Source organism: Rutilus rutilus, assembly GCF_951802725.1.
Source record: "Rutilus rutilus genome assembly, chromosome: 12".
NCBI lineage: Eukaryota > Metazoa > Chordata > Actinopteri > Cypriniformes > Leuciscidae > Rutilus > Rutilus rutilus.
This window is the reverse complement of record NC_140217.1, coordinates 33167173-33191675: the sequence shown is the minus strand read 5'-3', so window position 1 is coordinate 33191675 and position 24503 is coordinate 33167173. Positions and strand designations below refer to the sequence as shown.

Genomic DNA, 24503 nt, shown 5'->3' with positions numbered 1-24503 from the left:
TGCACACGAGGGGCTCTATCAGGGGCAGCACTGAAGCCAAGGAGAGGGATCACTTTCAGCTGCTACTAAAGTGCTGACTTGCGCTCTCTCTCTCTCTCTCTCTCTCTCTCTCTCTCTCTCTGCCCTGCCTTCGACTCCTTCCTCCCTGGTGCAGTATCAAGTCAGTTTAGGGCATCAATCAAGCTGTGTAACTTTGCTCTTCCCGTGCGGTAACTTTACTATGCTTCAAAAGCCTCATCTCCGACTCTGATTTAAAAATAATTGCGGCGAACATGCTTTTGTTTCTTAAAGCTCTCCGCGGAGCAGAGGCATCCATCATTCACTGCTGGAGCCCTGCGTTTAAACTTGTTTTTCGGGGAGAATTTGTCAGATATTGACTTTGACTGTACTTCCCTGAGATAACTTGATAAACAACACTGAATGTCTCTCTTTTTCTCTCTTTGCTTTCAGCAATAACTTTCACAGAAGAGGAAAAGGAGCAGATGAGGAAATTCAAAAACCGTTCGTACTTACTGGATAAGAAAGCGCGCTTCCACGTCTGGCTGGGTTTGGTGGACATCATTCTGGCGTATGTCTATGATGTGCGCACTACAGAGGGAGAGCACAATGTAAGTGCACGCTTGAATGCCACAGATGACTCTCTCGGCTAGTAAGTGGGTTTAGCGTGCAGGTCCTGGCATTTTCACATGCAATAAAGCTCCAGGAAGTCTATACATTCCTGTAATGTTTTCCAGATAGTCTCTTTGGAGGCCACTGCACATGGTAGTAATTGTAAAAAATAAATATGAAAAATATCAAATTGGCGGTTATGTTTTGAAACACAGTTTCCGAAACTGAAGTAATAGAATGTTGCAAGGGCTTCGTTTTTTGAAGAGGTCTGTTGGACTGACTCCCAAGCTTTATATGTTAAATGTACAGTAGAAATCTGGGCTTCCATTCAATCATAATAGCTAGAGGACATATCAAACCTTCTTAAAACATTCTCTTGTCTAAAGTGATAAATTTAGCATTGAAGCTGTGTCTTTGTGGTTGGCGCTTGTGCTCAGTGAGCCGTGGTGCTCATGTGAGTGACGGGAGTTTGAATCCAGCAACATTTCCCCTCTTTTCCTTAATTCCTGTTCTTTCATCCCTGTTGACTTAATGAAAAGTGTCAAAATAGGGATGCGCCATATCAATATTCTGGCCGATATCAGTAAGTCACTAATTATAGTTATTTTATGGCTGATAACCGATAAATGTCTGAAGTTTGATACTATTTTGTGTACTCTACCGTTCATGTGTTTGGGGTTGGTAAGAAGTCTTTTATGCTCACAGCATCAAAAATACTTTTTTTACGCAGTACGTGCACTTAGAAAGTACTGGGTAATATAAGGGAACTGCATGGGTTAGGTTTAGGGGTTAGTACATAGTTATTACCCAGTTATTGCAATTACTATAATATGTACATAGTATGTACATGGGGAACAGGACTGTAAAATAAAATGCTACCAAAAATACAGTAAAATCAGTAATACTGTGAAATATTATTACAAATTAAATGAATCATTTTCTGACATCAGTGTACTTTCAGCAATGGTCAGTATTGTAGCATTTACTGAATAACGCGATTTATGTAATATTCAACTTTTATATTGGTTAATTGCTAGTCATAGTTAAGGGATGGTCACACTGCACTTTTCCTTCATTGACTTCCATTCATAGGAATGCGAATGCAGAAGACAAGAAAACATAAGCTAATGTGAATTTTGCTGTGTTCCAAAGTTCAAGTTTGGTGAACTCTGCCCCACAGTTTCATATCACATAAAGACATGTGACTAATAGATGATCTGAGTGACCTCTAAGCTGAAATAAAAGAATGCAAACTTTAAATCTGCAGAAATGCAGCATTGCAATAAAGTAGAGTACATTGCATATTTTACATTTGTTCACTTATTATATGCTGAATTGCATTTTTTTTAAAGAGCGTGGCATCATACTACAACTGTTGCAGTGTCTCTAGAAATTTTGGCATGCTTAAAGTCTAGTGTGACAGCAGCTTTATGCTAACATTTTGACCAGCTTTATATAGCCTGCCGTGTATAGTGTCTGACATCAGTATAGTTCAGTTTTGTATAAAGTGTAGGATCGTTGATGGCAATATTGATCAATGCTGTTGTGATTTCCAGGTAGAGTCAGCCTGGACCATCAGGAAGCTCAGCGGTACTCTCAGCTGGCTGGAGGTATGTCATACATTTAGCAGCATAACAAAACACGACATGGCCTTGACGGCACGAACAAACAAATGAATGAGCGAGTGACCGTTAACAAGATTTTAACTTGGAGGGTTCACATATGTGGAGACTCTGGCTTTGTTCAAAGCTGAGCTTTAGGACTCAACGTCTGCTCTGCCATTCTGCAAGTGATTAAATCTGATCTGTTTGTTCAAACAATGTAGTCAATATCCCATGTATCTACTTCAGTTGCTATAGTAATATTGTAAGCATCAGCACAATGCCAAGAGACTTTCTCATACTACGAGTGAGAGTAGCTGTCAGTGTGGAAAGAAAGGTCGAAAAACATGGACATTTTGCCTCTGCTCATGTCCGTCATGCTGAACTCAAGATGTATGAGAGAACATAAGCAACAGATTTTTACACATTCATGAAGATACTGCTGACTTGTTCCTTCATTTCACTATTCCTTACACAGTTTTCACCGTACACTATACAGCGTTATCATGATGGAATGGAATAAATTCTCAACATTAGGAGGAAATCAGTTGAAGCACTAAAATTACTAAAACTAAAGATTAAACAAAAAAAAAAAAAAAAAAAAAATCAGAAGCACATAATACAACTATTGAAAATTAAACTAAAAAAGAAAAGAAAACTGAAAATATAAAAATCCAATTCAAAATATTCATAAATGCTATAATAGTAAACAAATAAAACTAAAATAACACTGGTTTCTTATACGAGGGATGATAAAAGGGAGTGTTCATGGATGCAGCTCTAGTATTGCACACTTTGTATGACGTTACTTGTGCTTAACATTGCAAATTTTAACTGAACAGAAGCTTAAGATAAGGGTATTTTGTCATCCTCTGAACCACTGCTGATATTAAAATACATAAAGATTACGCCACTGTCCATCTCTAAGCTCAGCCATTTTTAAAAGCATGTTCTTAACACTTGTCTTACCCAGATGCAACACACCAAGTTTCCTGCCGCAATTAATTGGTCTAAATTTGAAACGCAACAAAAAAAAACCAATTCACACATCTGATGTGCATTCTGGGCTATTAGTTACTGCAGAAATTGAAAAATAAATATTGATCATTGGTGTCTCCTCCGAGTACTCGATTACTCTTGCTTATTCCTGATTTGCATAAACGTGTGTATAGTGAAATGCAGCAGACAGGCATTTACATTTTCATCATCAGCATAATCCATCCTGTGCCAAAGTGGACACCAAAGCGAGGGACACATTTAACCTTAAACTGCTTGCGTATGGTTAGCAGAGCTCTAAGCTTTGTGTGCGTGTGTGTACGCGTATCCTGACTCCTGGGGCGGCAGCAGTCCCTAATCCCCCACATTTCCACAGTGAGTGTGACAATGAGGACGAGTAACCCGACACCTCTCCCAGCTCAGTGCGTTGAGAGCCAGCACTCCGCTGCAATACTGATAATGGAAGGGTGGTAATGACATCCTCCAACTGCCTGCTCTCTCTCTCTCACACACACACACAAAACAACACAAACCCTCTGCCCCCTCATTTCCTCTTTCACTCTTTCCTTTTTAGTGCTTGCAAAGCAGCTCTACATTGATCTTCCTCAAACATTCGTGTTAGGGTTTGTCCCAAACTTCTGACCTCTGAAGTATTAAACAATGTTAATTTTGTTTCGTCAACGACATTTTTTCACTGATGAAAATTGAGACAATAACTAAATATCCAGTTTTTAATGACAAATACTATGATAAAAAACTATTGACATTTTCGTCGACGGATAAAAAACGAGACTAAAATGTTAGGGAGGGATGATTTGGGAACTGATGCCCTACGTGGTGGATGCACACATTTGAACTGTAACGTGCTGATCCACACGCTGGGACCTAATTTGGCATGCACTTGCTGCATGTCTCATTAAACGTTAAAAAATGTAAACGTGTGGGAGAAAGAGAAGAGCAGACATATGGAATAATCTGAAAAAGCGTGACGACACGAGAGGGAGCTTAATGCAGTGTGGTTTTGGGTGCGCTCACAGAAAGCCGCTCACAGACGTCAGTGCACGAGACACGAGTAGTAGCCTACTCAACTGAGCTATCTTTCGCATCTTTCCACTTTTAGTAGTGCAGTCATTTAATTTTTTTATGTTGAGATATTCTTAAAGGTATAGTGGAGGATTTTCCCGAATTTTAGAAAAGAACCACCCTCTCCACTTTTTGAAAAAACGCACATGCGCAACACTCTACCTGCTCCCGAGAGGGAACGCCTATTAAACGTGTGCACGAGAGAGCATGCACGAGCCTAGTGCGTGACTTGTGCCAGGGCTAGCATCGCTAATCATAACTTACATTAACTTTACTAGCAGTGATTTTAAATGGATTTCTCCAAATAGCATGCCAAACTTTACCTGTCGAGTAGAAACTTCTCGACTGAGGCATCAGTGGGAAGCCCAACCTGTGCTTTTAGCGCACGCCAGCGTGTGAAATATTCTCCCAAAAACACTCTGGTCTTGTTTCTTTCTTCAGAGGCCTTTCTCTTCTTGTCATACAATTCGTAGACACTTTTTCTCTTGCGACCCTCAGACATTTTGAAAAAACCCGGTGAGAACGGCGAGCTTCAATGAATGGCTGAAACCGTAGCTCACCACACGTATACACCTGAAAGTGCGCATGCGCAGAAAGCGAAAACTGCCTAGGGACGAGCACGTACAACGGCCTTACGTAAACACATCACCAGAATGATTGACAACTAGGAGGACCAATAGTCTTGATGATCCACCCGGAAAAAGAAAATCCTCCACTATACCTTTAAGGATGAACTTGACCCCAAAGTCTTGGTCAAAAAGCTTTCTCCAAAAACTATTTTAACGGACAAATGCACGCCAAAACTGGCATTTTGGCATAATTTTGTGAGTATTCACTTGAACGCAGTTGGTTATGTCTTAAGTGACATAATTATGTATTGGATCCGTGCAGTCGGCCTTAAAGTGACAGCAGTCTAAACCTGCTGCTGTTCGTCATTAATGTTAATCAGATAACAAAAAAAAAATCTTGACTAAATAACTTTAATAAGGATTCATCTATATTTATACAAATATATGTCTACTTCAAAGAATGAAGAATGTTGTATGCAAGTTGTTGTAAAGAATGTATATATCATTGATTAAAAAGAACATGTTCTTGTTTCTTTATGAGAAGTGGTTTTATTTAATTTTAAGAAAGTCATCTGTATTGCATGTTCAAACCTTACTATCTTTCATATTAACAGGTTAATAGATGTTTTCTCCAGGAGTATGTAATGAGTTTGGAAATTTTAGAGAAAAGCTTAGTTGATGCATTACGATTAAACTAAACCCATTAGAATTTAGTCGACTTAGTCAATTCGATTTGACGGTTCAACTATAGACTATAGATTATTCGACTATAGACTGTAGATTTAGTTGACTAAAATCTTATATTTAGTCAACCAAAACTAGACTAAAACTCAAACAATTCAAATGACTAAAATATGATTTAAACTAAATCAGAATTTGCTGTCAAAATTAACACTCGTGTTAAACTTTGATTTGTCGATCATTTCAACCTTATGTTTACTATGTGTTTTTATTTTCACAAAGTAGTCTATATGACCTATATAAGCCATTTGAAATCATATGAAAGGTTTGTGTGAGGAACAGACCGTTCTGTCCATGTTATTCACTGAACACTCTTGACATAGTTCTCCTTGAGAGTTCATGAAAAGCAGCCAATTTTGAGACTTTTCTTTTCAATGAATTGGTTGATCTTGTTCACAACCAGGTTGAATTGTTTGTTGACAAGTTGGATTTATCTGGCTCTTTGGTTCTTGTCACTAGTTTCATTGTAATAAACTTGATGGCAATTCTGTATCTTGAATTTTTTTTATATAAATATTTGTGAAATTGTTTATCATTATATTTATTAATTATTTTTTAGCACGCTGGCATTTGTTTGTTTATTTATTTTTCTTTTCAGTTAATTGTTTCATCCAGTTCACAAAATCATGCTGAATGATTCATTCGGTTCTCTTGTATGAAATGGGATGAGTAAATGATTGAACATCATTCAAATATTTGTATAACAAATTATGATTGTCTTGCAGTTATTTGCATACTAACTTGTGATTGGTCTTTTCATTCATGCATCTATTAAACCATTTAAAGCCACCTACTGCTACAAACACAGTGTTGCATTATGTGACGATTCTTATGCACAGCCAGTAGAACTCAAAACACTGCCTCTGAGGCATTTCATTTACACAGAACAATGGCCTGAAACTGAAGCGTCCTAAAACTTCAGTGCTATTCTTCAGCTATCTTGCAAGCACTGGTATTTCCTTCAGGAAATGCTAATGTAGTTTCTCAACACCCTATCATTGTCTCCCCCTCTCTTTCTCTCTCAATCTCCTTCATTTCTCTTCCTCTCCACCCTGTGTTTTGCCTAACCACTGTAAAGCCAATGCTCCTTAATGCCCCCCCCCCCCCCCCCCCCCCCCCCCCCCAGCAGGCTTATTTACACCAGTGTTTAATAGCCTGGGGGAGTGCATGAGCTATGATGACATGCTAGAATGGCTCCGGGTGCATTCTTAACAAGCTGCTGAGAGAATAGCGGAGGGGAGGTAGAGTGGGAGGCTGGAAAACGCAAAGAGAAAAGAGAGAGAGAGAGAGAATAAAGACATGTTTTTCTCCCCAAAGCACTTGTCTGTTGATGCTTAGACTACGGAGAACTCTGAGGCGAGCGATTAAACACTGTCTACAATTAAGAACGCCGCTTGCCAAGGTGTTTAAAAGTTGACCTACTATTTACCCTGCTAATAAAACGAGAAGTCGTTGGGAATAATTAGAGCAATTTGCTGTAATTACCAGTGGAGTTAAGAAATGATTGATGTAATATGCCTAGACAGATCTGGAGCAATTTACAGACCATGCTTGTGTGTGTGTGTGTGTGTTACAGACGTATCACTCGGTACAAGATGTGCTGGTGTCTTTCGGCAGGAGGACTTTGTGCTACCCGCTCTATCGGCATTTCTCCCTGATCACAAGAGCTGTGAAAGACGTTGCTTGCATTTTTCAGTCTGGTGAGTCCTGTCCCTCTTTTTTTATTTCCCAGTTAAAAACAGACCTCTTAGGCATTTCCAAGCCACCAAAGGATCGGGTCGAGGGTCAAGACTAAACTCATGACCTGATCCTCACCCTATAAACCCTGCAGTGCTTCCACCTCATTACAAGAATCCCTGCTGCCAATGAAAGCAAGCGTATCTCTTTCAACTTCATATCGCCATAAAGGCAGGTTTCTTCAAATTATCCCATTGATGATATATATATAAATAATATATTTTTTTATTATAATTTTTTTTGTTGCTGATCTTTGCGATCTTTACATTTTAGTAACCAATAGCTAAAAAACTAGTTGATATTGTATTAGTCTTCTGTTATAGGTCATTTTGCTTTTCTAATGACTTTTCTGTAGTGCAGTCATTTAATTGTTTTGTTTTTGTATAAAATAATTTACATATTTTTTTATGCCTATAATAACATTCAGAATATGAAATATAATATTATTAATACAAAAAATCAAAACAAGTCTAAAATAAGAATGTTTAGATTTTATTTTTTTTTTTACTGTAAAAGAATTTATGAAGTCCTATCCCACATATTTTGTTCTCAGTAAATCTCGGAAATGCATCACACTACAGAAGTGTGAGTTGCGAATGCTATTTCATGTTGACTTTAAGAGGCTAATGACAACAAGAGCTTGACAGGCAACCTAAATTTACCCACAGCAGACGGTGTTGCTCACTCTGGACCAAATTTAACACAACGCTCACCAACCCTCCCTGATCAGCAGGGTGCTTTGGTAAAAGACATTTTCCATGACAAGTCAGTCAACAGATTGCTCATGTCTTCGTGTGCTTAGTCTTGCTGTTCTGTCAGCGTAAGTGGGAGGGGGGGTTAAGAATGAGGGAATCCGAGAGGGATGTCTCCTCACTTCTGAAGAAATCAGCGATTCTGCCGAGTAGACACTGTTGCCTTTGATATCTCTGCGAGAGGAGCAACCTTTAAATCAAAGAAGCCATCTGTGGGAGAGACAGAAGCGCTGTGTAAACACATTTTGGGGCGTGTGTGGTGAGATTATCCAACACATGTTGATTTTAGCGCTCATAAATAACTTCAATTAAAGGGCTTGTAAGGTTTGGGATTAGCAAGGTATGGTTGATTTGAGAAGTTAAGTCAGAGCAGAGACTACATAACAAAACAAGATTAGATAAGCAAAATCACACTTCACTGATTTCAGGTTCATGTCAGGTACTGGCAGCTTTCTGCACTGACTGAGAATGACAAGTACTCATGAAAGATTTCATAAAGAAACATTGTTTGCAACACATTTTAGACCCATTGAATGGTATTCAGTTTGAGAAAAAAAGGTAGCGTGATCCTCCTCCATCAGGAACTGATTGAATTGTGAAAATGTGTCTATCTATGACAAGTGGTTGAAAAAGGAAGGCACTTGGAGACGTCAACTGGGAAGTCTTTTTAGATGTAGGCAAAAAATAATAATTTTGATGAAAAATTCTGGTGAAATGGAATGTTACACAACTGAACCTTTCCCATTAAGACCAGGGATGTGTATTAAGTAAGTAGGATCGGTTTAGCTTTCAGGTTGACTCTATAAAGACCAGATAAAAAAAATGATGATCCAGTCAAATCAAGATGGATAAACCCTACAAAGTCCCACCCTGCGTTATTTCATACTTTAATGCTTGGGAATACCATTTCTGGCTGTATTTTAAAGACTATATAAGTCAGACATTTAATAATAATAGATGTACATACATTACATTTGTATGTACAGTAAATGTTTAATTGATCCCTGAGGATCATAACTAAACACAGACAACAATAACCAATTTTGATGAATTAGTGCGACAATATACAGGGCAACTATAAAAGGTAGGGTAGACAATTTCGTAGAGGTTAGCAATAACAAACTAGCTTTGAAATCATAAGATCCCACCCTACTTTGGGTGGGTATTGATAGTATAGAAACGCATAATTCTATGCGGGTAGAATGTCACAGGGTTGCATCTCTTAATTACGGTTGTTAACGCAGCATAAGCTCGTTGTCTTGGTTCAGGAGGAACTGTAAAAGGCGGCTGCTGTTTGTTTGCGGGTGCTCTGACTGTCTACACCTCTGCGTAGCCTCATGTAATGCGCTGATGACGTGTGATGTCTGAGCGAACACGGTGCGCGGAGGTATGCAAATACATATGTTCACAGGCAGGTAGGACTTCCTATCATTTCATTCGGACCGAATGCAATGATTGGACGAACCTTTTTTAGTCCTGAGACTTCCACAGAAGAAGTTTACAATTTGTAGATTTACAACCAGCAAAGCCTCACGAGCAATAAGGCTCCCCTTTAATGAACGGTAACAGCGTGTGACTCCCCTCGGAAAGCAGGCTATCCTGTGACACCTTGACTGTCCTGGGTAATTAATTTGTCGGCGGAACATGAATGGAGGTGTGTATCTGATGTGTGTGTACTCTAATTTGAGGCACTTCGTTTAACCAGCTGTGAAAGAAAACAGTTGTAGGTAGTAGGAAAACAAACCCATTAATGATCCTGCACGAGGAAAGCCGTGATGGAAATGCTATCCAGGGGTAAATATTTGAACAGCCCTCTGGCAGCTTGTCTGGTTGTTCTCCGAGAGATCCTGCTAAAGTCAGCGGCCCTCAAGGAGATTGAGGAGGGAGACTATGGATAACGGCCTAAAAGATGCACTGTGGGCAAATATAAACACTCATATATACATATATATATAATCTGAACGTTCAGGGGCATGCCTGTATTTCATTTAACTGCATAACTTGGATTCAGTTTCCACTTGTTTTGCTCTGCACTGGTATGAGCTTTATCAGTTAGCACAGTGTTTCCAAACTTTTTGACATTGTTACCTCCATAGCACCATGTTAAATACCCCTCATATGTACTAGGCTTAATTCCAGGTTTGTTTTCTATTTGTATATATTTAAAAATGTTATTTATTTCTGTGATGGCAAAGCTGAATTACATGCTAATGTGCTGCTCAAGAAACATTTCTTATTATCAATGTTGAAAACAGTGTTTGTGGAAACAATGATATATCTTTTTTTGAATTTATGAGGATAAACTTCAAAAGAATAGTGTTTATTTGAAATAGAAATAGTTTGTAACAAAGGACTTTACTGTAACTTTTGATCAATTTTACTTTCAAATGGTAGTATACATCGTTTTATCTTTTGGTTTGGAAGCAGGTTCGTTTTCATGGCATTTTGTAAAAAAGTTTTTTTTTTTTTGCTAAGTTCTGTCGTAGCTTATTGAGATACATTGTTTTCCTTGGCAGGAATTGTCATCTTTAAGCCAACGTGATCAATCTTAAAAAGTACATTGCCGTATTCACGATGATAGATGTAGGCCATTTGATGCAGCATAATTTGATGTCAATGATCTTTAATGTGATTTTTGCAGCTGTTTCACGAGTATAGCTCTTTTGTTCACTCGTGTGAGTTTTTTCCACACAGACAGCAGTCAGTGTCACCCTTTGTATGATTAATAAATTGGTGGTTTAAGGCTGAATCTTACCAAGTTTGTCAACAACATATACAGGTCATATTTCACACCAAAATCAAAGAAAAATATGAAGCCTGTTTGATGGACCTTTGATTTTGTTAGGCATTTTACAGTATTCTCATGACAATTAAGCACAGACATCTTTCTCCCCTTAAAAGTAGCGGTCATGTTTTGCAAGTAATATATAAATCACAAATATATCATTATATTATAGTAGAAGCTTTACCAGTGAATTTGATGTCACAACTCAAGATAGTAGCTAGTGAAAGACTGATAATGGGTTTTATTTTCTTAATGCAATTTTTTTTTTTTTTTTTTTTTTTTGTTATTTACTTTCTTTTGAATTTTTGGATGAAATATGACCTAGGCATATTTTTGGGCAGGCTTTGTGAGATTGTGGACCTTTACCATCTGAACTTCCAGGGCCCAAATCTCACCTTGTCACCCCATTCCTCCTCTTCCTCTTCTTTCTTCTCTTCTCCTCAACTTCTTCCCCTGAGACGCCTGATTGCAGCACATGATTAACTGGCTCAACATGCAATCTAAACCCAGCACACATTGCACCGCACAGTCCCACAGCTGGTCTTCGGAAGAATCCAAAAGCTTTCTTTTCCTCCACTCTCCCAGGGAGCAGTGGAGAAAAGTAGAAAACCCTTCAATTATAGATGGATGAAAGTCAGAGAAAGTGAGAGAGGGAGGAAGAATGGAGAAAGACAGAGTACGGTTCAAGTTCCTGGAGTTTTTCTCGCATGTCCTGAAGCTGGAAGCCACTGCGGCTGCTCTGGGTAAGAGCTCCAGCTTAAATGGGAACCAAATGTTTGTGTAAGGCTTTCCTCGGTGCGAGTGCACTGTTTGTTTTCTGAGGCGGCTGGAATGTCTCCACCGGCTGCCAGGCTATTCTGTGGGCAGCTCGAGAATCCTTGGGGTCCTGCTTTCGCTTCACAACTGAGCCCGTTGCATTGCGCTGAGGGGATATTTTTGCACCTTATTTGGGAGATGGGTGTTATGACAACAAATATCATTGCTGCTGCATGGTGCCCTTAAGGTGTTTGTGTGTATGTGGGTGTGTTTTGTGTATTGTGGAAGCATCTGCCAGGACGGAAAATTCAATCATCTCAAAAAGCATCTGCTAAGCACAGATTTCCCTTTTTTGCTCCAAAATAGTTGCACAGTTAATCACTAACTCCTATGTCTTTACTGCTTAAAATAATCTCCAAAAAAATCCAAGTATTCTTGAAATAAAGATGAATTTACTGTTAAAAAAAAATAATGGCAAACTATTTTCATAGAATATAGATTCAGTTAAGTTTTTGTTTCCCCACTGGTTTAAGCATAAACCTCACTAATAAATGCATACTTCTGTGTTTAGGCTGATTCAGTGCATGTTTTCTTTGTCACAGGGAAGGCCTGCATCCTGAAATGTCTGCTAGCCATCCATAAGATCTTCCGGGAGAACGATCCAGCCTATATCCTCAATGACCTCTACATCACGGACTACTGCATCTGGATCCAGAGGATCAAGTATGTTCAGTCCAGTCCAGCCTGAATCAGCCAACCTGAAATGAACTAGGTCCAAAATCTGACCGTCTGCTAATCATGCCGTTTTGATGAATCCCTGCTGAGAGCTAAACCGCAGGTTCATTAAAGCAGTGAGCCACAAGAGATAGCGTCATAGTGATTTTACTAGGGGTAAGAGGTTTTTTTAGAATCTCGCAATATCAAGTCCAGGTCACATTTCACACCAAAATCAAAAGATGAAAATAAGAATTATGTTTCGCATAAAGAGAGATTCCTGCATTTTGACATTTCATTGACGGTTAACCACATTTTCACCACATCAATTAAAGTACTAATACTACCATGACATTTTTTTTTAATTAAGCTATAAATGTTGTATATAATTAGTATGTAACATATTTAAATAACTTTTTTTAATAAAAAATTCGTATTCTATGAGATTTTTTTGCATTACGGTAACGAGAATTTGCGTGGAAATTGTCATGAAAAATCTCAAAATGGTCACTAAAATAGCCTATATTTTCTTTAGGCAAAATATTTATTATTTGTTTCTTTTTTGGGTTGAGATAAGCTCCATAAATATTTTTGTCAGGTTTTGTTTTAGTTCAGTCTTAGTTAGTTAAACAGAACCACAGCGCTTGAACTTGATTCATGATGAATGGTAACGCAATCATGATTGTGCTCTGCATTTTTTGTAATCACTTCCATGTTTAAAATGCGAACTATAGCATAATTCAGTAATGAGATCTACTCTGCTTCCCGGCTGGTGTTCAGCTAAAGTCGTACGCTTGTCTATAAAGAGTCCAGTTGAAAAATGTGCTTCTGAAATTGTAGGCCCGGTGCCCAGATGCGATAAACGTCCTGCGGGGATTACGCAGACATTTTTCAGTCCTGTGTTTTGCCAAAGTGTAGATTTTTCTGGCAAGAAAATGTCCTTGACAGCTAATTAATAATGGATGTGTAAAATGGCAGAGTTTAAATGTGCCTATTTTCTCAATGAGACAAAGGGAGAAAATGAGGGAAAGAGACGGAGAGAGCAGAGGTGGGTACAGAGACTCTTTGTCCGTGGTCCACAGAGAACTGAACAGTTCCACTGTCAATGTGCTGGAAAACTCAGTCACTCTTGCTGGGCCTCTTAGTTAGAAGAAAAAGCGAAAGGGCAAATAAGGCAAAGCACTATCATGTCTTTATTCTCTTCCTCTTATATTTAAAGTAAAATGGACATAAAATATTAAAAGGCAGGGGAAAAAGGTTTCCTTAGGGTTCTCCATCGATCACTAAATGCATCATCTGAGGCATCAATATCATTGACCTGCAATTGAGTTCTTGTGTTTCTCTGTTCCTCTCCCTCTTTGGTACTTTATTGAACAGAACTGAGGAAAAACAGACCGGAGAGCTGTTGAAAGGCGCAACTTGCAGGATCTGTGACAGCACTCTAGTGCCGCTGATGTGTCTTAGTCATACTTGCCTTGAGGCGTTTGACATCTCTCAACATCACACTGAAAATTGATTTCCAGTTTGCTTCCTTTTAGAGTATCTTTAGTTGTCTTGAAACAGTGCTGTAAACTTCTCCTTTGAGTTGAGACAAAACCCCTCTTGTCATGGGAAGTGACTGCAGGAGACTTTCTCCTCCTTTTAAGTGCTGGAGCATTTGATCAAATCCCCACTGCTCTGGTTTGTGTAGATAACTCCGTTATCATAGCAGGTTTGTTGTGACAGCGTTTTCAACATCTGACATATCCTCTGTCAGATTATTTAAACAATTTTCTCTTACAGAAAATCTCCTTCCAGAAGGACGCCCCAGTCGAGTTATCTTTGGCTACGTTCACACAGCGGCAAAATGCAGTTGTCAGTCTTGTTTTAGAATGCAAAATTGTTCAGAATTCAGAATTTCCATCCATTCATCCATCCATAGACTTACAGATAAATAGAACGAAAGAACGATGGATGGATGGAAAATTTTGAATTTGAAATCAAAAGAATGATGGATGGATAGATGGATGAATGAAAATTCTGAATTTGAAATCCATCCATTCATCCATACATACAGATAGATAGAATGATCGGTGAGTGGGTGGAACTTCTTAATTTAAAATCCATTCATCTATCCTTCTTTTTGTCTGTCTGTCTATCGATGGATAGCTTTTAAATTCAGAAAGAACAATGGATGGATTGATCAAAATTCTGACATTGAAATCCATCCATCCATCGTTCTCTGTCTGTCTTGTCTTATCTTTATTCGGTATCTCTATCGCTCTATCTACCTAACCGTAAAACTTTAAGGATTTTCAAACGTTTTCAAAACGAGTCCTCATCAAGACAGCATCCAAACTTGGCTTTTCTAGTTAAAAATTACAAGCATATACGTTTATTTAAATGTTATTTTACTTCATTCTACTTACTTGCATCCAATTTTGAGTTGTAATTCTTCATCCTGTTCCTATAGGTTTTTTGACGTGAAATGTGGTTTAGTGAATTTGCCCCTGACTGTGTGAACGTAGCCTTTGTGAGATCTCTGGATTATAGATGTTATCCAGTCTCATCTGTGGCAGCAGTTCCTCCTCAAATCTCTTATCGGCAGTCAGACACGATCAGCTGCTTGTGATGAATGCTGGGATTAATAAACGCTGCCCCTGAGGGATGATTTATATTGTCTCTCTCCAATCTGACCAGCTTTCTCACTCTTGAAGTCTTCCAGACTGCCGGAATGTCGTGCTCAAATTTATGACGTCTTAAAGACTTCAAGTGTGATTTAAATCTCTGTACTGGCCCTCCGATCAACAACGAAACAAAGTGGATTGAGTTGGACACTCCTCTTTCTGGCTTTTTGACTGACACGGCTCAATGAATCATTGTTTGACATTCTGATGGCAACATGCCTGACAATCGCCACTGTCACTCAGTCCTTCTGTGTATGGTTGGAATAGTGTCTGACAAATTGTCCCATATCCATCCGCTATTGCAGATGTTCCCAACTTTTTACCTTAGCTGAACCTATATGTCCTAACTTGTTTATTAAAGTAATATTCATTAATGAGTTACTCATCGTCAAGGTGTTTCAAACCTGCATTTGCTTCTTTTTTTCTTTTTTTTACAGACTGCCAAGCTTCACAAAGAATGAAAATGCACTATAAAAGTTTTCAGAGGTTTCAGAAGACTAAGGAATATAGGAAGTTGAATGGAGTTTTTCTTTGGAGTTTGACATTCCTTGGCCACTGTAAAAAGATGGTTGTATTGAAACCACAGTTTTTGTGGAATTGTATGAGGATGAGTAAATGATAGATGCATATTTTCCATTTGGATGGTATTAATTAGAAAAATCATTTTTATTTATTTTAGTACAGCATTTTAATGTGTTTACTAACTTATAGGGGAATTTCTAGCACACTCTTGGTTGGTAAATGTGAACATTGCAAGTTTGAGAATGAAAAGTACTAAAGACCACTAAAATAGTTTCCTTTTGTTTGTATTCTGAGGTTCATACGTGTTCAAAACAATAGACACGGGGGAGACAAAGAAAAGCAGTTTTGCATTAGCAAATATCTTGGAATGTATGCATGGAATGATCTCTGTGCTCTAGAGAGGCTGCAAAACAACTCGTTTGTGCGAAAAGAAAACTCATGTTTTGCCTACAGACATTAGCCAAGCTTGCAAAACTTCCATACAATATATATACAGTTGTCCTCTGTTTCAAAAGTCACCTTACAGCAGCTCTGCAATCAATTACAATCAGTGCACATGAGGTTCTGCTACACATTTCAATGTGGCTTCAATGTGTGCCGCTGATGCCATACTCTGAGACCACTGGCATTTTCTTATCTTTTCTCCCCCCCTCCCATCCAGCATCCAGAATCATTCCAGTGAGTCGACTCTTCGGCCAGTTCAGAAAGCAGATAAGATAAGGTGGAACTTACTGTGTTTCACTAAGTGCAATGGAGCTGTTATCTGACAGAGCCTTGCTTTTCATTTTCCCTTTGTGTTCAAACTCCTTAATTGGGTCAGTCGGATTCCGAACGGAAACCATGGCAACCTGTTAAAGGTGAGCTTAAGGGTTTATCTTTTGACAAGATGAGAAAGTTGCTTTCTCTGACATTGAGAAACGACACATTGTCAGAGTATTGACGCTCAGCCAACTGTTTTTCTCCAGGGACTCAAGCCCCTTGCTTGAGGGTAAAGAGGTCTCCAGGGGCCACATGGGTCAGGGGTTTCGTAAAGCTTTGTGGTCAGTTGCCCCAGAGTGGACATTACTGTTGTCAGTTAGTGTTAGTGTCAGAAACTGTGTTTTCACTTCTTGCATCAGTAGCCAAGTGAATGGTGAAATCCCTCTCTAGCATTGAGGGAAATCAGGCTTAAAATATCTCGGTTTGGTGTGTGTGTGCTGGTTAATAGCACAGTTTAGGTTATTAAGGATTGCTGTCACTTGAGTTTGGATGGCTTTGAGTTTGATCGTGACCTTTTTGGTTTTGTCCTCTGACATTGCACTAGCTTTCCATCCGATTCGAGAGGTTTGCTAATGACCGTACTGATCAGCTTGGGTGGTGTTTGGAAAAAATGGGGAATGACTGCATCTTGATTGTAAAAAGTAATTCATAGTGTTGGACTGGACTATATAGAAGTACCTGCAGGTGTCTTTGTCACTTATGACTGATGTATTCTGTAAATAAATTTGTCTAAATAATAGGGGTTTACTAAATTAAAGGCTGATTTAAATGTTGTTTTTTATAACCAATAATGATACAAATTATTTTCATGTGTAAGTATTCGATAACCAAAATGCAAAAACTTTTAATAGTTTATCACAATCAAGTAGGGGTGTAACAATACATTATGTCGAGATATCGCAATATAAAAATGCGACGATATGTATCGGTGATGCAAATGATATGATATCCAAGACTCGGCTTACTGTATTTATAAGGGATAATTCACCCAAACTGTAAATTCTATTATCAAGTACTCACCCTCATGTCGAAAGATCCCAAAAAGGTCATAAAGGCATCTTAAAAATAATCCGTATAGAGCAGTCTAATCCATATCCAAATCTTCTGAAGAGACACAAGGGCTTTTTAATGATAAACTGGTTTACAACGGAAATACTTGGGTAAACACGGATGTTCAAATGTGTGCGTGGTATGCGAGAACGACATGAGAGTGAGTAAATGGAGACAGAATTTAAATTTTGGGATGAACTAACTTTTAAGATTGGGAATAGTCATTCAGACGATTAGAACTGCGATTGGTTGCATTGATCAAATGAAGCACGTACGCGCTGGAGCGGAACTCATCAAAGTGAAAGCACAAACATTATTTAAATCACCTTATCACATTTAGTTTTAGTAGTATGATTATTCAAAGCGTTTTAGATGTTTTTTTTTCTTATCATGTAAGTGCATTAATAGCGGGAGAGGCGGGTCATAGCGAGCACCCTCGGGAGAGTCTGTGCCTGTGGCTTGTCTTTAAGTGATCCAGTGAATGGCTGCATTGAAAGCGCGAGTGTTCTGCAAAAAAAAAAAAAAAAAAAAAAGTTTATGGAGTTTTTAGTGACAGTAGCCAACTACATTAACCCTCTGGGGTCTGAGGGTGTTTTGAGAATTTTTGCGCTTTTTTCAGTTGCTTATAAACATATTAATGGCTAAAGTCTCATTACACTGTATTCAGCACAAACTGGGCTACAATAATATGTGATCAACATGTTCTTGTTTGAGCGCGGTTCTGAGATGCAGAGAGTGGGAGAGAGAGAGAGAGCGAGAGCAAGAGGATTGAAGTGTCCCGCTGGTGTGAGGAAAGTGATCCCGGTCTTAGAGCTCAAACAGATAAGTGGATCATATTCACTCTCAGTGTGTGGTTTAGCGGCATTTGAACACTTCGGCTTGTAATGTCAGTCTTAGCTGTGACGGTGCTTCCAGTCTCCAGAATCCTCTCCTGTAATATGCAAAAGGCTGAATGAAACAATGCCACCAATTTGCAAAATATATACCTAGAATGGACCATTCATGTAGTCACTTTGGATAAAAGAACCCTCCAAACAAATGAACGTAAATGTGGTAAGGACTTGACTGAAATGTGTTCAGCTCACAATTAAGGCTTATAATGAATCATTTACTTCGTTTCAGTGACTTCATGAATCTGTGATAATCTGTGAATGTGGTCTTATGCCATTTTAAAAGCTCTTAAAGACTAATCTCATTGAAAAGGCAGAGGTACATTTCGTCCTTGTGTCCTTGATTTGTATATCTTAAGAGCTTAATGTAGACGCAGCCTGAGAGCTTTGTCTGAAGTAGACGAGTAATTCACCACAGGTTCACCCCATCTCTGTAGACATAAAGGTCTCCACTATTTTCTCAAGCTGCCTCTAGTGTGTCTTTGTTGCGGCAGGCTTGTTTTTATTTCCCCCTTCTCCCAACCTTGAAAGCCGCCCCTTCTCGGTTAATTAAGGCGAACCACAACAGTGTCATCGTAATGACTGAATTGTGTACAACATAATCCTTCGCCCCAAAAGGGGCCTTTGTTTCCACCGCAAGCATGCATTCTCTCACCGCAGAAGTGAAGGAGGAGAGGGAGAGATAGAGACAGAGAAAACAAGTGAGCCTCAACAATCCTAACTCAATAATGACTTCCCACAGGGAGAAAACGAATATGGCAAATGTTTGAAGCGCCGCCGCCACTGCCACAGGATTTCCACCAACCACATTACTCCAGGAAGTGCTTAATAGTTTTATGAACTGTCTTTCTCCGTCTGAGAGCACTTGGTGCTTTTCAGAGAATTTTATTTGTCCAGGGTCAGAAATTAACCAGGGGTTGGGCCAAAAATGCCCTGGAAAAAGTATATATTTTTTATCTGTTATCTAATATATAATAATATTGTAGTTATGAGCCACTAGTGACCTGAACCTGCAGGCATCTGTATTCACGGTCTCAGAAGCAGGTGTTGTTAATAAGTTGGGGGTTTGGGGGGGGGGGGGGGGGGACCACTGAACATGAATAAAACACTCCCATTTACTACAAACTGTGACTGGAGGATTATTTAAAATGTATTCCAGCAGAGCATTTGTGTTTTGGGCTAGCCTATTTATAGATATTTGATGTTGATTTACATAATGAACAGCCATAATTGTTTGTTTACTAATAATTTCAGTTAAATGGTTTTGGAAAAATTCCCTCTACTGAAAATCAATTGCAAGGGACAAATAATAACGTTAATTTCAGACACTGGAACCTTTTTCATTCATTTTTTGAAGCTGGTCAGATGATTTCAGGTCTTTGATGACAAACCTTTTTTTATGCTGAAAATAGTACAAGTTGTAAACTGATTATGTTAGTATAGAAAGCATAATCACATTGACCCCTTATGCTGGTCTTTTTTTTTTTTTTTACTTTTATTACTTTTGCCATTTCATTAACATAGCATGTTGGGTCACATGCATGATTTCTGTCATTCCATTCCATTCCATTTTTAGACCTCTTTTCTTATAAGGTCTTGGAAAACATGCTGTTTCTGAGTGTGCAGAATGCATTGAAATCTATCTATTTGAAATCTATGAGATCTATTTAAATATATTTCAAAATGTAATTTATTTCTGTGATGGAAAAGCTGAATTTTCAGCATCATTGCTCCAGTCTTCAGTGTCACATGATCCTTCAGAAATCATTGTAATATGCTGATTTGCTGCTCATGTTAAAAACAGTTGTGCTGCTTAATATATTTGTGGAAACTGTTATACATTCTTTGATGAACATAGGGAACAGTATTTATTTAAAAATGGACATTTTTGTAACATAAAATAATTGATTCACTTTTTGATCAGTTTAATGCGTCCTTGCTGAATAAAAGTATCATTTTTTTATTTTTTTTAAGTCTTACTGCCCAAAAACTTTTGAACAGAAGTGTAGGTCTAGGATACAACATTGACTGAATTGATGCTCAAGCAGTTTCTGTTCAGATTCAGTTTCAGATTGCCTAAAAAAAGTGCCGGCTGCTCCCCTGTTCACAGAACTAACATTTTTCTGTTTACTTTTCTAAAGACATCTATTTCAGTGATATCTATGGGATTTTAGGGACATTTCATTTGTGGTTTTCTCCAAAAAGTGTTTATAACACATACAAGGCCTGTTTGTATGTTATGTCATTCACCTTGTAAAGCCACTGAAAAGTGTCAAACCAGTTTTGCCTCTCCGTCTAACCATGACTTCTCCTTGACATATCACAGTCTGCCTCTTTATCTTAGATAAACACTTTCTGAAGGCATACTTGTGACTAAAGCGTTGTGTGTACACAGTATCCTCCTGAGACTGTAGCGCTGCTCTCCTGCTAGGAATCCCTGTCCGCTGGCGGCCCGGGACATCATTAGGCCTGTGCGGTGATAACAAGGCATCTTGGTTCTCAGCGGTGTGTTAATTGAAGCACAGAGTTCAGCGACCCACGTCAATAGAGACAGGGCGGCTCAGACTCGCAGGCTTTATCCTTTTTGTGAATGACCACGACCCCAAACCCCAGCACCCCGTCCGCTCGCTAATCACCATGGTGATGAAGGATTTGAGCGGCTTGCAAGTCTGAATGGTAGCCACTTGAGTTTTGGCAGCACCCGATCGCATTTGCTACATGAATAATGTATGCCTCAAGGCCCTTTGTAGTACTGGGATCTTTGCATTGAGTGTATTGTAGCAATATATATATTTTCTCTTCTCAGGGAAGCTTTGTCAGGTTGCTTTGCATATTGCTTCTCCCCAGGGGAACTTTGTGGCGGAATGCAATATTAGTGAAACTCTGATTGATGTATTTATTTTGGTGTCCAGACGTTTCATATTGCATGCATTACATATTTACAAAATGACAAAATATTAAATGGTCTTAGTATTATACATTTGAACACCCTAAAAAAAAAAAGTGTGTATATATATATATATATATATATATATATATATATATATATATATTTCTGCAATGACTACTGGTTGAATGTTGCATCATCTAATTAAAATTCACGAGCCATGAGTATTCCCTAATTTTCAGATTATCTCTACTTCCCTTGTTAAATTGTCAGGGCAAGTAGATACATGCTTAGTTTTTCTAGTTAGTGTTTAGGTCATTATAAAAACGAGCTTGAAGTGTCTATTTTAAAATGAGTTCTCCTCTAGCTGATAAGCATGTGCTGAAGTCTTAGAGTTCTTCCTACAGTAGCCATGGAGACATCTGTATTGTGAACTGAATACTAAAATATCCTCTGCCACATTTCGCTCAACAGGCAAAACCAATTTTTTGGTTCACAAAAAAAATATGTTGCCTGAAAAATAATCATTTAAGGATTAGTTCAGCAAAAAATGAAAATTCTGTTATCATTTACTCACCTTCATGTCATTTTAAACCTGTATGGTTTTCTTTCTTTAATGGATTGCAAAGGTTACACTACCATTCAAAAGTGTGGGGTCAATACGATTTTGTTTTACTTAATAGCCTACTTTATTAGCAAAGATGCATTCAATTGGTCAAAACTTACAGTGCATCACGGTTTCAACAAAAATATTAAGCAGCACAACTGTTTTCAGGATAGATAATAAGAAATGTTTCTTGAACACCAAATCAGCGTTTAATTGATTTCTGAAGGATCAAGGATCATGTTTTTAACACGATTGTGCTTAAGTCGACAATGCACGTGATCATGTAAACGCATTAACCTGTTTTCCTTTATCGGAATAAGGTCATAAATGGCAAGATTTTTGTCCCTGCATGTATTTCCGATTTCGTCCAGCATGTAAACGCATTAACCTGCTTTCTTTCGGCTCATTGAAGTGCGCATGCGTGATATGTGACAGGAATGGAATTTAAACGCATCCAGACAGAGCGAGTGTTTTACAGTAACAGAGGAGGAAATGGATTGCAAACTCACTCTTTCTTGATCACACTCTTTTCTTTATCTCATGCAGGAGAAGTGGTGGTACAGTCAAAATGCTGTATCTGTAACTGCATGAGAGGATAATATATGAGCCGCAAGTGTCCCGCTGACATGTTGCAGTTCTCTTCTTCAGTTTTTAATGCTTTATTTGACATCACAATCAACATAATAAAATAAATACTCTTGAGTCATATACGCAAATTATTACGCTTTGACGTCACTACCGGGAAATAACCTGATTTATTAATAAAGTCTTATAGGCGCGGTTTACTTGTGTTGACGGGTTATTGGTTTGCATACGGACAACAGGTTATTCCTGTGCATGTAAATGACTGCTGCTGAAAATTCAGCTTTGCTATCACAGGAATAAATTATATTATAAAATATTTTTAAATTGTATTATTCTAAATTGCATTAATATTTCACAATATGCAGCCTTGGTGAAAATAAGAGACTTCTTTCAAAAACTCTTATAATTAATTCATTTCATTTTGTGGTCCATAGAAAAATAATCATTGTACATTTGATGAGTATACATGCATCTTACAATATATGTTGTCATAAATTGACCGTGAGCTCCTTGGTGGAATAACAATCCCTTATTAGATGCAGAAGTCCAGTCACAAATATATCATCTTTTGATAAGCTACATTTTTTACTTTATTTTAAGGTGTCTTTGCTACAGTGTAATTATACATTAAGTACTGAGGAATGTTAATTAACTACATGTACTTACTGTAGGGTTAGGAATAGGGTTTGGTTTATGGTTAGTTGCAAGTAATAATTAAACAGAATGTAGGATTATTACTATATATTACATGTATAACTACATGTAACGTATATAACAAAGACACTGTAAAATAAAGAGTTAAATATTGTTTATTTTTTCTTCACCAGATCCAAGCATGTGCCCGCACTAGCCGAACCCCTGCGGAGTGCCAAACTGCAGAAAAAACATCTAGAACTAGAGCTGGAGATACTTGAACTAGCTGCTGAACTTGCGGTGAAGGAGGAAGAGGAAGAAGAGGAGGACTCCAGCAGTGGCAGTGACTCTGAGGAAGAAGAGAGTGAAGAAGAGCAGCCTGAAGAAAGGACAGAAAATGACCAAACAGAATTCCGACCTCTTGAACCTCAGGTCATCTGTGAGGTTCTGAAGGAAGAAGCCCTGACTGAAGCCTCCCCCCTCCGTGTTGAGTCCAGACGGATGATTGAAGAGCTGGGAGAGAGGCTGGAGGAGGGGCTGACGATTGAGGAGGATGTGCCTCGGGGAAGACGCTCTATTAGCGGCAGTAACACCGAGGGAGAGAGAGAGCGAAAGCGAGAGGGAGACTATTACCATCGGTGTGCAGCTGAGATGGAAAGAGACGCCACGAAAGCAGCAACCAGCAGAGAGCTACTTGATCCGTGCCTTCAGAGGAATCCACTGCGTATCATAAGCACTGATGAATTGGACAGTGACGATGATGGAGATCTACCTCTTATAGTGGTAAAAGAAGGACCGTAGTGGAAACATTATTGCTTGGATTTTACGATTCCTTCACACTAAGAGTAATGGATGTATCCTTAAGTCTATCTAAGAGCTTCTGCTTTTTCATGGATTTATATTGGGAAAAATTATGGTTTTATTTGTGGCATTGTCGCTGCTTTTGAAAATAATAATAATATAATTTTTTCCCACTCTACTTGTGTAATTCTGGGTAGTTTTTTTGCACACATTTAATTTGTTTTATGGAGTTCAGTTTGTTGCAAAATATAGCAATAAAAAAGTTGTACTTATATTTGATTGTATATGCTGCTTTTTACATTATGCCAAGTGTGTGTTTATCTGTGTGTGTATAAATGTATAAAGAGCATATGAAGATACCTTCTTATCTCCTTACTCAACAAAACAGTCATATATATAGTGTCGTCTTCAAAGAAATACGCGTTCAAGGCAAACGTCTGCATTCCTGTGGTACTTCAGAGAGATTTTTTGGGGTTTTGTCTGTACAAACTGATCTTTTGCAGTGAGTTTCTGCAGTCTGTGATGCTTCTGTTATTTACATGCATCCTGTTTGCGGTGAAGCGCTATCCAGCGCGTGTTAGTCCTCCCTTCTGATGAATGTGAGATTAGCATGTTGCACGTTGTCATTTCCTTGGAAGTCAAGGAGTAGGTGGTGGTCGTTTGACGATAGCATAAAGTGGGGGGTGGTGGTATGTCGACAGGAAATCTTAGTTACTACCCTCTCTTGAGAAAAAAGTTTCTGTTACCATCCAGCTATCAA

General features: G+C 38.5%; 1 protein-coding gene across 2 annotated transcripts in view; it reads left to right on the top strand.

Annotated features, from left to right (window-relative positions):
• shq1 (SHQ1, H/ACA ribonucleoprotein assembly factor) overlaps positions 1 to 24102 on the top strand; it is a 34487-nt gene extending 10385 nt beyond the window's left edge. For both annotated transcript variants that reach the window (XM_084425519.1, XM_084425520.1), the window contains 5 exons: positions 451 to 608; positions 2166 to 2219; positions 7176 to 7299; positions 12232 to 12352; positions 23137 to 24102. In XM_084425519.1, the coding sequence (XP_084281645.1) occupies positions 451 to 608; positions 2166 to 2219; positions 7176 to 7299; positions 12232 to 12352; positions 23137 to 23743 (1064 nt within the window). In that variant the 3' untranslated portion in view covers positions 23744 to 24102. The remainder of the gene's footprint in view (positions 1 to 450; positions 609 to 2165; positions 2220 to 7175; positions 7300 to 12231; positions 12353 to 23136) is intronic.
• The last annotated feature ends 401 nt before the right edge of the window (positions 24103 to 24503 follow it).